The sequence below is a fragment of the Chelonoidis abingdonii genome, chromosome 3 (genome assembly GCF_003597395.2).
Source record: "Chelonoidis abingdonii isolate Lonesome George chromosome 3, CheloAbing_2.0, whole genome shotgun sequence".
Lineage (NCBI taxonomy): Eukaryota > Metazoa > Chordata > Testudines > Testudinidae > Chelonoidis > Chelonoidis abingdonii.
The window spans coordinates 183,723,077-183,738,979 of NC_133771.1; the positions used below are offsets into that span (position 1 = coordinate 183,723,077).

Consider the following 15,903-nt stretch of genomic DNA (forward strand, 5'->3'; position numbering starts at 1 on the left):
GGGCCATCTGGGTAGTTTGGAAGACAGACATATACCCAAGGACATGCTATACAGAGAGCTATCAGAGGGAACAAGAAGAACAGGATGTCCCAAGCTTTGCTATAAAGACACATGCAAACGAGATATGAAGGAATTCGGAATTGATCCTGACCAATGGGAAGTCTTGGCAAGTGATCGCAACAAGTGGCGCCATCGTCTCCATCAGAAAATCAAAGTCCATGACAGGAGCTGGCTCCTGCAGCTTGAAGAGAAAAGAGCCCATGGGAAGCAAGCAGCTCCCAACCAAGATACATAAATTTGCAATAACTGCCAAAGATCATACAAATCTCAGATTGAACTATTCAGTCACATGAGACATTGCAAACCGTCTACATCATAGGCTGCAATTCCCACCATCTCTTGCAGACGAAATGATGCCAACATGGTTATATTTGAAGTATAGACATGCCATTTGTCTTCCCTGCCAAAAAAAGATGTGTTTCTTTACTGTGGGATAACTAATGTGCATTAACTTTCCTTCTGTAAAATCCTAGTGGAGACAAGGCAGTATAGGTTTCATGTGAGGTAAACTAAACTAAATCAACCACAGTTGGTAGGTATACTGTTGATCTCGCCTCGCTACCTCAGCATAAAAACTACAGGTACCTTGTCTCCATTATGATTTTTAAAACATAACTCTCATGTGTGTGTTATCTCACTGAAAAAACCAAAATCCTTTTTCCAGTGCTGGCATAGCCTTAGTTAGTACTAAACCAATGCCATAACATGGTGATAGGGAATTGTGATTCTGAAGGGTGGCATCTAATGAGTGAGATGTCTAACTAACCGTACAGCAATCATGAAGGGTCCAATGGCATGCAAGAGTTAGAGCTGTTAAGCTTGGTGTCATAACCATATTCCAGTTTGAGTCGTTTTAGTACATTCTTACAAGTAATTAGTACATTCTTATGTCCCTTTAGTTGGATAGAGTATTTCCCTCCACTTTCTGTTGCATAATGTTCCCACTCCAGAGGTGGTTACAGGTTGCTAGAGGGCAATGTTATCCTTCTTAAAATGCAAAATTCTGTAAAGTTGTGTGATGCTAAAGAGAGGTGTCTGTGCATTGGTAATTAATATTTGAATTGCATAAAGCAGCATGTCTTAAGTACTTGAGATTCATACTATTAAAACTTTTAATGAAAGCAGTTTCTTTTTCACTTTCCATTTGTTCCCAGTGAAATCTGAAATGGTTATTGTTTTCATATTATATGTAAAAAACAAGTTAGTATCAGAACACAAGGTTCTCTGATTAAAAGCAAAGGATGTTAGCATAGTCATAAAAACTGGGTACTTTGGTTCAAACCCCTTCCCTGGTGATAACCTTTAGTTGAAGTCATTGTGATAATGATTGTTTAAGAAGTATATACCTGATTCTTGCAGCCCTCCCACATGAAAAGATCAGTTGACAGACTGAAAATTTTTAATTCCTAAAACTATTCTGTTTAGCCGAAGACAATATATTTCATATTTTGTAGTTCCCAAAAAGAAGATTTTAGCAAATATTTGGTTTATAATAACAAATTGGATTTTTTATACATGCAAATACTTTTTAAAAACATGAGTGCTCAACAGAAAGCTGAGCTTGTGTTTTTCAGCCTATTTTTCTCAATATTCATACCGAATCTTCTGTATATGTAGAATGAGTGAAATGTGAAAATAACTGCATCTTTACAGCTATTACCAACCTTTTAGAAACTACTTTGCATTGGTGAACAGAGGTTTGGATTGGTGTAAAACAATCCTCAGGCAGCGCTGCTGTTTTTGCTGTCACACAAAAGAAAGGTGAATGAGAGGGCATTGATACGTGAGGTTAGCCACAGTACCTTATGATTGCAGCGATCTGTTTGACTGCTGTAGCTTCCACTACTCTTGAACAATACCATCTGAAAATGTTATTGGTGAGAAGCTATTCAGAAAATACTGAGAACACTGACCCAGTAGGTCTTGGCTACTCTTCTCTTAGAGTTACTGGGTTAAACCCTGGAGTCCACTATAATTCTCACTCAGGCAAAATTCTCACTGAAATCATCCAGGTACTTTCCATTCCATTTCAAGACATGGGGCAGTGACATTAAGGAAGATGTTCCTTGATGGTTCAATATTTTCTGGTACTTAATTGAAAGAGGCTGAGAATAGAAAGGACATTGGATCTGTCTGGTATGCTAAAGGATTGTGTCTTTTATGTGATGTTAATGAGATTCTTATCTGAAAAAGATGTAATAAGCTACAGGATTTGGTCCATTTTTAACTTATCAAGAGCTCAGTCATATGAAGTGCTGAGACCCCTCAATTCCCATCAAACCACAGAGTATAACCACACCCAACCTTTGCATCAAAAAAATCTAACCCAATCATTCCATGTTATTTTATCTCTGTTAATACCAAGAACCTAGATAGGATCCTTTTAAATTGCACAAGAGTATGATATACACTGAATGGTGCAGACATTCCTGCCCCACCTATTCCTTTTGCACTGATGCCATGTGCTCCTGTGGCTACACACTGGGAGTGTAGGAAGTAGCTCTAAATTCAGTGTATATATCAATATTCATCTTGGCATGCTGCTGCCATACCCACATACGGCACTAAAAAGGTTTCATGCTGTAGATCCTCAGAAGAGCTGCAAACTTCAGGATTGGACTATGGTCTCAGAAAACTTGGGAGGAGTCAAATATTGCTGTTGACAGAAATCTGCACGAGGGTGGGCATAAATTATAATAAAGGTTTCACTGAATGTCTACACTTACAGCAGCTGTCTGCATGTTCTCAGCAATGATGGTGACATGTCAGTCTACTGAGGGCATGAAAAAGCTTAGTGCATATTTCTGTACACCAGAATCTCCCTTCTCTAGAGGATTGTGGGGTAGTGTCTCTCTTCCTCTTAAGCATAATCTGCATTTGTTCATTTCAGTGAGTGTTTCTGGCCACTTACTTCCACTTACTGCACACATTGGGCCAGAACTTGCTGCCATAGCAAATCTTGACAAACTTGCCATTAACATCATAGGATCAGGCTGATTCTTTTCTTGTCATGTACAGGCCGATATGTGTTTACTTATGCAGCATGTTTTTTATAGTACATTTGTTCAACTCCTAGCTATTTCTGTATCTTTTCATTTCAAAGGGAAACATGGGGCATTCACAGTTCAGATTTGTCTCAAATGGATTTGGGGAGAAGACTGAATGCAAAGAATTTTAGCCATCTTGCTATATTCTCACATCCCAGAACTTCAAATAAAATGTGGTTTTAATTTTAATTCATAGAGAGAGTTTCATATTTTATTGACTCTCAGTTTATGATCATCAACGTACGTGCTGACAGGTGATCTTTGTCCCTGTCACTTGAAAGTTTGTTACATGTTTACATTGCTTTTGGTTTGCTACACTTGTTTCTGTGGACGGAAGTAGAAAATTCAGTGTTGACCTAAATGGCAGTACAGTACGGAAAGTGAAAATAAAACCAGTGCAATAGTCACTGTACAAATGATCCATGTTCAGTGCATGCTCATTAACGTGTACTGAAGTTCACATTACTCACTTACTAACTGCATATAGATAGTGCTTAAAATGGTCAGGAAAAAAGTGTGGTAGGAAGATCTTTCAGAATCACAGCCAAAATAAATGTTCATGTACTTGGTCAGACAATGCTTAAAGTGTGCCCTTCAGCAACCCAGCTTAATTAAAAATTTTTTTTCCAAAGTCTCTTTTCAGACAGAGCCCTTTGTGACCCCTTCCACTATATGACCTGCCTATAGAGATTCAAAACAAAAATTAGCATTTTTAAATGTGAAGTAGGATTCCCTTGTGTAAACCAACACACACCATTGGAGACATCTGACTAACAACAATGTTCCTTGAATGAGACAGTCTTTTAACAATTCTGTTGTGTCTGTGGCCTTTTGAACAGCACTAGTAACTTTAAGTGAAATTGAAAACGGCCTTCTTGCAAATGTCATCTTATCTTACAGTCAGTTTTGTTCATTACTTTGTTAATTTGTAATGTTATATAACTGCTCAGGAAGTCACACCACTTTGAGCTTACCAAAAGGTAAACAGGGTCACTAATGTGGTCAGTGGTTGGCTGTGAGCTCTCAAGAAAGGGATGATGGTGATTAAGCAGGTGGCACTCTTCCTTTGGAATCAATATCTTTTTTCAAGGTAGAAGAGGCACTGTGCTTCTGGAGATGGCCAAGGACCTGACCACTTGTGGTCATTAAAGATCACAAGGCACTTTTCATAAGAATAAATTTATTAATGCTGGGCACTTAGTCTAATTCAAAATGGTTGGCTACTTTCTGCCCACCTGCAGTTTCATCAGGGCACAGAATCCTTCACTTCCTGTCAGAAACTGTTGTGTAGTTGCTCAGTCTCTGATTCATTGGTACAGTTCACTTGGGTTGGACACACACATTGTCCAGACAACCCAGAAAAAATGCAATTTCTGAAACCAAGTGGACTTTCCTTGTGACATATGCTGTATGGGAAGTCAGTCTGCATGGACTGCTGTGCTCCCCTTGGGCCTCCATACAGAAGCCTGACTCACATGCCATGCCACCTGTCAATTCCTCTGACTCTCCGTACCCTACTGGCCTTGCTGCCTTACTAGTTCCTCTGAGAAAATCCCATTGTTGCCAACTCATGATATTATCAGAATCCTGTGATATTTGGTGTTTTTCTTAAGGCCTTAGCTCCTGGAGTCATGTGATTATGATTTTTAATCCCATCTCAAGATTTTTTTGCAGCCTTACTCATGAAGTCTGAATGCTTAGGGTTGGCTCTACTGGAATCCCATTCCCTTCATTTACTTTTCAGTTACATCTACGGTGCAGGTAAAGATGGGATTCCCAGCTTGCAGACACAAATTTGTGTGAGCTTTTATCAAGCTAATACGAGTATAAATAGCAGAGTACCTGCAGTAGCACAGGCATTAGCAGTGGCAGCAGCCTGGCTTAGCTATGCCAATTATGTACCATGGTGGGTAAACCATGCCACTGGTTACACTACTGCAGCTGCACTACTGTTTATCTAGTGCAAGTATGTGTATGCAAGCTGGGAATCAAACCCCTAGCTCATAGCGTACGTGAAACCTTATAATCTCTCTCCTTCCGAGCTCCCTTCTACCTTTCAGGATCCTTTCTGGGTGACAGCAGCAGCCTTTGCTGCCTTCCTTCTGTGCTCTGGTTCTGCAGCTTTAGAACTGTGCATGCTATGGGCCTATGCGGCACCCAGCATGCTAGAATGTTAAAACAGCAAAGCCAGGAAGAAGCAGTAATGCACTCAGACTTGTTTGTTCACAGTGGATGGGGCCCCGCAAAATAGAAGGGGCTTCAAGAAGAAATGGCCTAAGAAGCCAAATCTCAAATGAGGATTTCTGCTTAAAAGAAGCAATGGTTATGCTTTTTTCCTTGGATTACTTAATCTATTCAGTTTTGTTTGTGTCCCACTCATTTTTGTCTGATTTGAGTAATTGCATTGTTAGAGGCCTGCTAGAGTATGCAATGCAGGTTGCTCTATGCTAGTCCTATTATATCTATAGTTGTATCTATGTTGAAAAGTAGTTAATTGCCTCCATATCTAAAACATTGAAAAATTCTGAGGCTCTTCTTCAGTCTTTACCTAGACAAAAGTCCTATTAAATTCACTGGAAATTTTGCCCACATTAGAAACTCAGTGCCAGATTTTAAAAGGCTCCTGAAGATGCAAATAAGTACTGCATGACATTTTAAAAGTCACTGGGAGTTAGGAGCATAGGTGCTTTTGAAAGTACCATTTCACACCTATCTGTATCTTTAGGTCCCTAAATACTTTTAAAAAGTTGCCCTCAGTTTGCTGGGCAAATGATTTATGATGAATGCGTGTTTGACAACTTTAGTCTCTCTTTTTGTTTGCAAATTCCCAGCGAACAAACCACACTTCTAATGAATATATTCAATAAAAATTAGTTCTTGAAAAAATTCTTGTTCTACAACTTGTCCACAGGTTATTGGCTCTGAGTATTCAGTGCTCAAAGTGTGAACACCGGATAAGGGTTCTGGTGCATAAAATCCTTACTACAAATTTGAAAGTCAGTTCCAAAAATACTCACTTACGATTTTCTGCTTTGGTGAACATGTCTGACAATGAACTCATTTGCTAGGATATTTGCAGAGAGCACACAGAAGAGGGGTGTGAACATAGTCAAAAGCAAATTCATTTAAAAATTCAAATGATAGTTTCCCCAATATTTTCCCATCTGAGTAAGAATTCACTAAGGACTTTAAAGCCCATTGTTTTAAAACTGTATAGAATGAAATCTTTATGTACCAGGTTAAAAAAATATGTATCCATTTTTTTCACTTTAGCATTTTAAAGGCAGTACATAGGGTGTTATAGTATCTTCAGAAATCCCATTAGCAAGTAGGTGGACTATGCATGTTATTCACTGCCCATCACTTAGAAGATCCTTTAGTGCACAAATCATAAAGATATTCTTCATTTTAAATAGGGGAGTTATTTTGGTATTACAGATACATTATTGGTATATATAATCTATGCAGCCAAAATAGATTATACTAGTTATATGACTATTTGACAGATATGAGAAAAGTCAGTTATGTAAAATAAAGAAAAATATTTTTCTAATGCATCAGTAGAGTTGATCAGCTAAATAATACTTTGATGGGCATATTCTTGCATTAGCATTAGCAAGAGTTATGGATAAGTATTGAAAGGAGATACATATACACTTTTGTATGTAAATATATTTACAATATGATTTGACACAGTACATTGTAAGTCAGGTTGCTACTGTATTTCTGGTATCTTAATCTCAAAAATCTCTGTCTGATTTTAGGATTGATACTAAACCAGTTTTAAAATGGCAGTTTTGCCTTATTGAATATTGTTTGGTTCAGCTGTAACTATTCTAAAATGTTTCATGAAACATAGCAAAAGAATGGGCAGCCGTAAAAGGTCTAAAAAACAAATAAAAATGCCCATTCCTTTCAACGACGCTGTGCATACCTGAAATATGACTGTATTAATGTGGAATGCAAGAACACTGCAGAGCTCAGGGAACTGGTAATAAGACATGGAGCTTTTTACCTCTCAATCACATCTTCAAGTCACTTCTGTGTGGGTAGTGACTGACCATAATCACTGTCATGTGGTTGTTCAATGATCTATGTGAAATGAGTTGGTGTTCTTAGTCCAGCTCCTCCTTGGTAGACATCCAAATCACAGCAATTGCCAAGAAAAGACCAAGGACTAAATGGCCCTGAGGTCTTACAGTGAAATCCTGTCTCTATTGAACTCAATGGGAGCTTTACCCCTGATTTCAATGGGGCCAGGATTTCAGCTCTAGAGCTGATTCATCCAGATCATTTTAGTAGGGCAGCTTAGGGAAACGTGAATTGCCTGTGCTGAGCCTCCAAGATGTTGAGTTTAGGACCTATCATGAGCTCTACATTTACATTTTAAACACAGATGTAACCAGCTCAGTTAGGGCTGAAGTTTGTCTTGTGGGGAAGACAATTCACTTTAATTGTCTCAAGTGTGATGCCATTAAAACCATAGAAAAATGTAAGAGTAGGAAATGGCCATACTGCTCACCATATCATTTCTTTTATAATGACTCTTAATCTCAGCTTCCTGCTTTCTCATCATATCATGACCCCTTCGCGCTCCAGAAACCAGTGAGACTCTTTGAAGTCACTATAATATTTGCTTCTGTGGCATCCCTTGGTAGCTTATCCCATATGTTTGTTGTTCTTTGTGTGAAATAGCTTTTCTTTATCATTTCAGAAAATTCTGCTTATTTCAGCCCCCTCCCCCCCCCCAAAAAAGCAGTTTTGATGTTTATTGGGTTTAGTATGTTATTTCATTACTCACTCACCTTTTTATACTTTCTTCCCCAGAAAACCAAAAGGGATGTAAATAACTTTGATCAAGACTTTACACGAGAAGAGCCAGTATTAACGCTAGTGGATGAGACAATTATAAAGCAAATCAATCAAGAAGAATTTAAAGGGTTCTCTTATTTTGGAGAAGAGCTACTGCCATAGTCAGCAGTGGGCTGCTACATAAATGATGCTGCAAGAAATGGTCCTAAGAAGATTCTCCAGTTACTGAGACTCACTAGATCAAGAACTACTTCTCTTACCATGAGCCCGTATCCCGATTTAAACTATATATTTATTATTTTCCTTTAATCGTCTGATCTGAAGGCACTCTTAATTTCTGTCTCACAAACAATGCACAACAATTTTGTATCAGAAATTGTAGATGTGACACACTGCCGTGCTTTTGCAATTTGCAACCTTTCTGTTACTCATAAGGTCTCCCAGAAAGGACACTATTTGCATCTTTTCATGAACCAAAAAAGCCATACTATTTTAAAAGAGAGATTTAGCAGATTTTATTTCTCATCCTACAACAATACATAATTGCCATACATCTTTAATTAAGAGAGAGAGAACCATTTCTTCTGCACTGGTGATTACAACGACGTTTGTACTGAGATGTGAAGAAGACAGTTATACAGTTCTGTGGTAATTGAAAAAGTCTACTTTCTTAGATGTGCAATTACTGATCACATACATATGCTTTAACGTACTGGGGTGCAAGCATAATGTAAAACTATCCACCAAAAACAGGCCTAGCTAATTTTTCATGATTAGTAGTTAGGAATAAAAAGAATCATGAAGATAATGTAAAAAGTTGCTTAAAATAGGAAATCAGATACTTTATAGACAGGTATTAAAGGGCTAAAGTGTAAGACTCGATCAGTTCTCCAAAAGCCTATAATAGCTTTAACAAAGCTACATAGGTTTACTACAAATTTGACAGGTAATTGGGTAAACATTACTTTTCTTTCTTAGTAAAAGTCTGTACCCAAAGCAAACATTGGCAGGCATGGAGGTGTTTTAAATTACATGTTTCTAAAAAATAATAATCCTTTGTATTCAATTTGAATGATAACAATCCTGCTTAATTATATGTATTTATTTTTCACAGCAGTGTGTTACTTTTGCACACTTTTACAAAACCATAGTACTACTGTTTTTAATGTTTAAAATCTAATATGAAATCTGTGCTATTAGAAAAACACAAAACAAAGCTTAGCATGGATTATGTGAAAGTGTGTTGAAAGACTGAAGATCAAACATTCAAAAACTGACATTATGGAAAGATGTAAATTGATTTTCTTGTGTATTAATTGAAGTGGTAACTCATGTGGACAATATTACTAATGTGAAGTTTCCTCCTGTAGATATGCTAACAGTGTTATGTACTTATATTTCCAGAAGTACCCCATGTTTTTTGTGTACATGTATCGCTGAGGTAATTTTATTATATATTTTACTGGACTGAGTGAGCAGTTAATGGAATCCATTTTAATTGTTGCACATGGATTTCCAGCTGCACAAAAAATATATATACTTGTTACTGGCAAAGTGGCACTTAAGAAGCTTTTTTGCCTTTTGTACAGGTGAGATTTTGTATATAGTGTTTGCTGCAAGGCCTGTGGAATTCATTGAATATAGAGGTATCAACTGCTGCATGTTCAGACATATTATAAAAACTTTAGTCTATGAAAGAATAATTATAATAATGTCCATGTGCAATACTCTGTATGTGTATTGATTCAAGTTACTCTCAGAGAGATGAGGGGTTTTATTTGTTATAAAAGATGTAGACATATATTAAGCTATACTAAATCTCTTTTATAGTTCTCTTCAACTCTATGCTATGATAGAGCTAGGAAAGAGAAAAGAATGTTACAAATTGTGGTGGACAAAGTGTGAGTCATTGGCTTTAAGAGAGAAATCTTGGTCTCAAGCAAATGAGTTAGTTTGTGTCAATTATGCGTCTGGCTGCTCATAGCCTTTGTAACTGATGACAACATTCAGTTCCAGTTTGTTTTTTTAAAAACTCAGGTGTAATTATTATATATATTCTTATGATGATTTCAAAATATTAAATATTATGCTATATCAATTCATGTGTTGTCTGGCCTACAGGTGTAATAATGGATCGAATCTTTAGATTAATTTAATTTATCTTCAGTAAATTTATGTACTGGGAAAAGACTAGCTTCTGGAGTTGAGTACAAGCACAGAAACATTTTAATGATTACATCATCTCATTTTTTTTTCCAAGGAAACTGTTGTAACATTGCCCATACATTTTCATGTGTCACTACTGGCTCTGTGTAGTTTTCACCACCTGTAGCTTTTGTCATCCAGGCAAGAACTGATCACAGTGCTAAGTGTTCTTTTACATAGGTGAATAGAATGAAGAAAAATGATTGCATAGTGCACTACTGTTTGTAAAATTAGAGGCCTTTATACAAAATTATTAGCATTTGCTTTTGGGGAATAAATAGATTCCACAAAGCTTTTGTGAGCAAACGGTTTAGATCAATCCTGGTTTTAGTATGAAAATCATGAACATACATTTCTATTACAAGCGGCCTTGGCACCTGCATTTGTTTTGTAAGGATGCTAAGTGAGAAGTCAAGGAGGTAAAACTTTTGCATGGGCAGATGTTTCTTCAATACAAGTAAATAGATCTTCTGTGTGGGGTTTACATTAGGAGGTTTGTCTGTTACCTTGAACATTTTTTTAAAGATAATTCTTAAAAATGGACATGCTGTTACATTTCTGTAAAATCTTTCCTGATCTTTTTTTGTAAAATGAGTGCAAAATGCCAAAAAAAAAAAAGAAGAATCCACTGTTTCTTGTTTTTCTTCCATATAGATTTTATAAAAAGTGGAAACATTTTTTCCATAGAGTGAAAAATAATGACTTCTCTCCAAAAAGCTAAAAAATTACCTCTTTTTAAATTATGGGCAGAATAGTTCTCGTTAAATATAAAATGTATTCAGTTTTAGAGTTGGGGTTGGCTGAGTTTTTTGGTGAGGCTTTATTTGTACAGGATTTCTTTTTCTTATGGATGTAATTTGAATCTCTTGCCATTCATTAGTGTTATTTCATCGTAAACATTATTACTGTGCCAAATGTACTGTATTCAAAAGGATGTGAATGTGTATTGTTTCAGAACCTAATAAATACAATGATGTTAAATCTTATTTTTTCTAAGTCTTCATGACAAATTCCAATGGAAGAAGAAAACATTTTTTACAAGACTGAAGAAAGAATACTTTTTCATTATGCTGGGATTTTTTGTTTTGGTTGGTTGGTTTTTGTGAGGGGACATTTTGTAAAGGGAGATTTGATAAATAAGGACCCAGTACTAAGAGGTACTGAGCACCCTCTAGTCCCACAAATCTCACCAACATGCTGGGAAGTAAGGCCCCAGTCCAGCAGAGCACTCAAACATGAGCAGTTGAGGAGTTGTTGGCTTTAATTAGATTACTTACATGTTTAACATTACACGTGTTTAAATGATATTCTGGATTGGGGCCTAAGAGCCCACTTGAAATCTTTTCTAGTTATTTAATTTATTCCTTTAAAATTTCACAGCCTGCGAAGTGTAAAAGTTGAAAAGGCGGCTTGTATTGGTATACATGAATGTTAAATGGTCTTGATTTGCATTAGTTAAATGGTTTGTCAGCCTAGAAAATACGCGTGAAGGACAAATAGCAAATTCTAAGCTATTTCTCATTTCCATGATGTATGTAAATGTTCAGCCCCAGCCACCAGCTCATTGTCTTTTGCAGAGAGTTTTCCAAACCGCTTCGAACTACAGCAAATATTAACTAACTTTAAAACAGCAAATTCCTTACATTTCATTCAAATATCTCTTCACTCATTTCCTTCAGCTTTTCCTTATTATCACTCCAGTTTGTCCCTCACACTCAGCCCCCTCAGTTCCATTGAGCCTTGGTAACCTTGGCTTTCAAGGGACATTAATTAACAAAGGCCGTGCCATAACACATTTTGACAGCTAAACAGTTATCAAGCAACTTGATATTCTGGATATACAGTTGGAAGAATATCTTGTTTTCATGAGGGTAGGGGACTGCACTCGATGACCTCTTGAAGTCCCTTCCAGTCCTAGAATCTATGAATCTATAAATCTATAAGGTGAGTGAGATAATATATTATATTGGATCAACGTCTAGGTTGGATATTAGGAAACATTATTTCACTAGGAGGGTGGTGAAGCACTGGAATGGGTTACCTAGGAAGGTGATGAAATCTCCATCCTTAGACGGTTTTAAGGCCTGGCTTGACAAAGCCCCAGCTGGGATGATTTAGTTGGTGTTGGTCCTGCTTTGAGCAGGGGGTTGGACTAGATGATCTCCTGAGGCCTCGTCTAACCCTGCTCTTCTATGAATGGCTGTTGGTGCAAAAACAAGCTTTCGAGGTACACAAAGCTCTTTGGGTCACTTTTTGTCTTTTTGAGGCAGTTGTTCAAAACCTAAACATACAAAGAATGTAACTGCCATCTTACAAGGCAATAGACTTCATTATTCCCCTAGTATATTAATCCATGTCATGTTTTCTTGTCCGCTTTTACCCCTCCCTCTAACTTTTCACAGGTCTCTTTAAAAAAGGTTTTCTTCTTTGCTAGTGAATCGTAAGGTGCTGAGAGACTGCTGTCTGATGGATAGAAATGCAACTCATTCTGATTCACTGTACATGCTGGGAGAGCTGTACTGAACACATGTATATTTCAGAAGGATGGAATCTCTGTCAAATAGAAACTCTGAATATATCTACCTACTTATGTGGCTCTCATCACGTAGTATCTGAACACCTCATGGTCAGTCATGATTTTATTATCAGAACACCACAGTGTATTATCCTTGTTTTAACAGATGGTAAACTGAGGCACAAGGTAGATCAAGTGACTTACCCAAAGTCACATTAGAAGTCTGTGAAGTTATTTGGTTTATGTGTGATGGGTTTTTGGAAACTCTTTCTTTAACAAGGTGCCCCGACATGAAAGGAGTATAGTAACCCTGTACACGCAGACTCTGGGGGATGGGACAGCTTGCGTGCAAGTCAGGGTAGTTAATGTTCAATGCACGCGCAGAGAGAGAGGGAGAGAAGAGAGAGCTCCAAGAGGCAACGTCTCTACTACTTACCTCCGGATCGTGATCGCAGTCCTGATCCGGCTGCTGTTGGCCTGAGTTCCTCCTGTGCTTCCTGACGTCCCTGAACACAGTAGCAGGTCCGGATCCAACTGACCAGAGTCAATGCAGAAAACCAGAGGAACCCTTTCTGGAGGATTTTGATTTGTAAAATACAAACACCTCTATCTATTTTACCTTAGGAAGAAAAGGAATCTGGGCTTCACTCCCTCACAAACCTCAGAGTTATATCTTTATTTATCTACTTACACCATATTTAATAAACCACTTTCTAGCTTGTTTAATTTGTTCCTTATTAGTCTTTCACAGTAAAACCAGCAGGTGACAGATCCTGACTCGGGGATAATCCATGCCTGTCTCCTCTTTAGTAGGTGTCCATTAATATTTTTTTCTAAATTACCTCATTACACAGGTGCCTTATCTCCAGACCCTTCTGAGTGTGTCACTTCTTTCTCATTAAAGATTAAATTGAAAATTGTAAATATGAAGGTGCATGTTGCTAATTTTCTATTAATATTTACCTGAGTAGAAAGAACAACGAGCACATGCCTTAAAAGTGTAACTGGCCAAATTTTGCATACGTTAAATGAGTGCAAACCTACCAACATTCATTTGTCTTATAATATAATACAAATTAATCTGTTATATTTTTACTGTGTTTGCTGTGATGGAAACAATATGCTACTTAAAAATGAAAGGGTGATAAATTATATGCTATTATACAACCAGTTAGTTCAAATTACAGTAAATTGGCCAACCATGCTGCTTCAAGGCAGTTGTCTGTAACAAGAGGCAGATGGAGAATGGATATGAGCTTTGGAAAATTTTGGAAAATATTTTCACTTTGAAATTTTTGAGAAGACCTGGTTTTGAAAGTTTTCATGACACAAGTTTTCTGAAGTTTTTCAGTTTTTCCTTTTTTTCCTCTTAGAATCTTTTTCCCCACTTAAAAAAATGAGAATATATTGGATTTCTGTTTTCATCAAAAAGCCCAGAAATTTTGAAAAACAAAAATTCTTTATGAAATGTGGCGGGCATTTCCCAGCAACAGAACCCTGGATGACTGTGCTAACATGCGAGTGAAGGGAAGCAGCCAGGAGGCAGCGTGGAAGCATAGGATCTTTGTCTTCCAGAACCTGCAGATCTTGGGGTCCATCAGCAGCCAGGCCCATCTGCACAGATATGTTATTTTTGATATGCCTAAAAGCAAACCACTGTGTGATACTTGATTATTTTGATATTATGTCATTTGAATTTATGCTTGGGACAAGAATTTGTCTCTATTTTATTTAATTAATTTAACAAAGTCTGACGTTTCTGGCAATGTGATCCACCCTGGAGGAGCCTACATTTCAGGAGTGGGTTAATGGGCATAAGTTTATTTAAAGTGCTTTGGGATGCTTTTGAAGGAAAGATGCATAAATCCAACTCAGTCACACTCTACTTGGAATGCTACCTAAGCCACACACCATATATCCATATTCAGGAAATGGCTGTTACTAGGTGTGTTGACCTCACGATCAGAGTTGCTCAAAATTAACCAAAATCTCATTTCTGGCAAAAAACAATGGCAAATCCTGCTTTTAGCATATACCTTTTAATTCATATCTCCCTTTTAGGCACAAATAAGTCAAGTTGGCTTGTTTTTTTCCCTTTTTAGCCCAAAGCAGGTATTTTTCTTTGATGTGAAGAGATGGAAGCCCAGTCTTGCATGGCTGGTAGTGAGAACACTTGCTGGCAAGTACAGTACTGGTGCTGTGGTGCTTGCCTGGGCACTGCAGGGGGAAGCATCTACCATTACCACCAAACAAAACCAACAGTCTAATAAAACAGTTTCTAGGTGTTTGGGAACTTCATGTTCTTGCTTAACAGTTAAAGCTATTCTTACTGACTGTGCATAGAATGCAGCCACCATCTACTAAAGAGTGAGTTGGACTTGAAACCATGGAGAGATATGGAGGGAGGGACCCAGGAATTCAGTAATAGCAGATTGTCTATGCTGTTACTGATATAAGAAGATTCCAGGAATGTCACTGTTCATCCGAAAGCCTAACATGTCTGTTGAGTCAATGTGAAGTGATGGAAACAGCTCAAGCATGGTTGAGCACTCTTTGAGTCAGCACAATTTGTTACCATCCAAATTTAAGTTCTCAGCCATTTTGATTTTAAAAATTGCATCTGTGCAACGGACAGCCATGGTACGGCATGTATCTATGGCACACCAGGAGTCCTACACCATTGTGACATCACAGGTAACTCAATCAACTTACCTGACAGCTCATTTTCATGCAGCAATTTCATTGGTTGTATGAGGGAGCTGAACAGTTGGAGGATTATTTGGCCCACTCGCCACGTCTGTGCACCCAACTGCAACCCACACCAATCAACACAACTCTCCCAGCACAACACACCTCACCCAAAAATTCCAAACACAAATATTCCCATGCACACCCTGCATGTGCCAACTGCACAAATCAACACAAATAAACACAACAACCCACACAACAGCACAAGCAGCATACACATGGGATTTGTGGTCGTACCCTCCAATTTTCAAGTTTTTAAGTTATTTTTTAAAATAAATTTGAAGGAAATTTCAAACAAAACATTGTTTTGATCCAAAAAATCAAAGGTTCATTTGCAATATGTCAGAACAAAATGTCAGAACTTTGAAGAGGCGGGGGGTGGTTGGAGGAGGGGTTTGTGTTTTTCATGGAAAAATGTTTCTTCCAAAAAATCTCACCCAGCACTGCATATAACCTCTTCACTTCCTTTTATGTACTCTTACAGTCTGTGCTGATTAAAGAGTACCAGTCATGGGA

The 15,903-nt window shown here is 37.6% G+C and overlaps 1 protein-coding gene across 2 annotated transcripts in view; it reads left to right on the top strand.

The window, feature by feature from the left end:
* PRKCE (protein kinase C epsilon) overlaps positions 1-10,017 on the top strand; it is a 560,544-nt gene extending 550,527 nt beyond the window's left edge. For both annotated transcript variants that reach the window (XM_075064369.1, XM_075064370.1), the window contains one exon: positions 7,935-10,017. In XM_075064369.1, coding sequence (XP_074920470.1) covers positions 7,935-8,081 — 147 coding nt within the window. In that variant the 3' untranslated portion in view covers positions 8,082-10,017. The remainder of the gene's footprint in view (positions 1-7,934) is intronic.
* Positions 10,018-15,903: the final 5,886 nt, after the last annotated feature.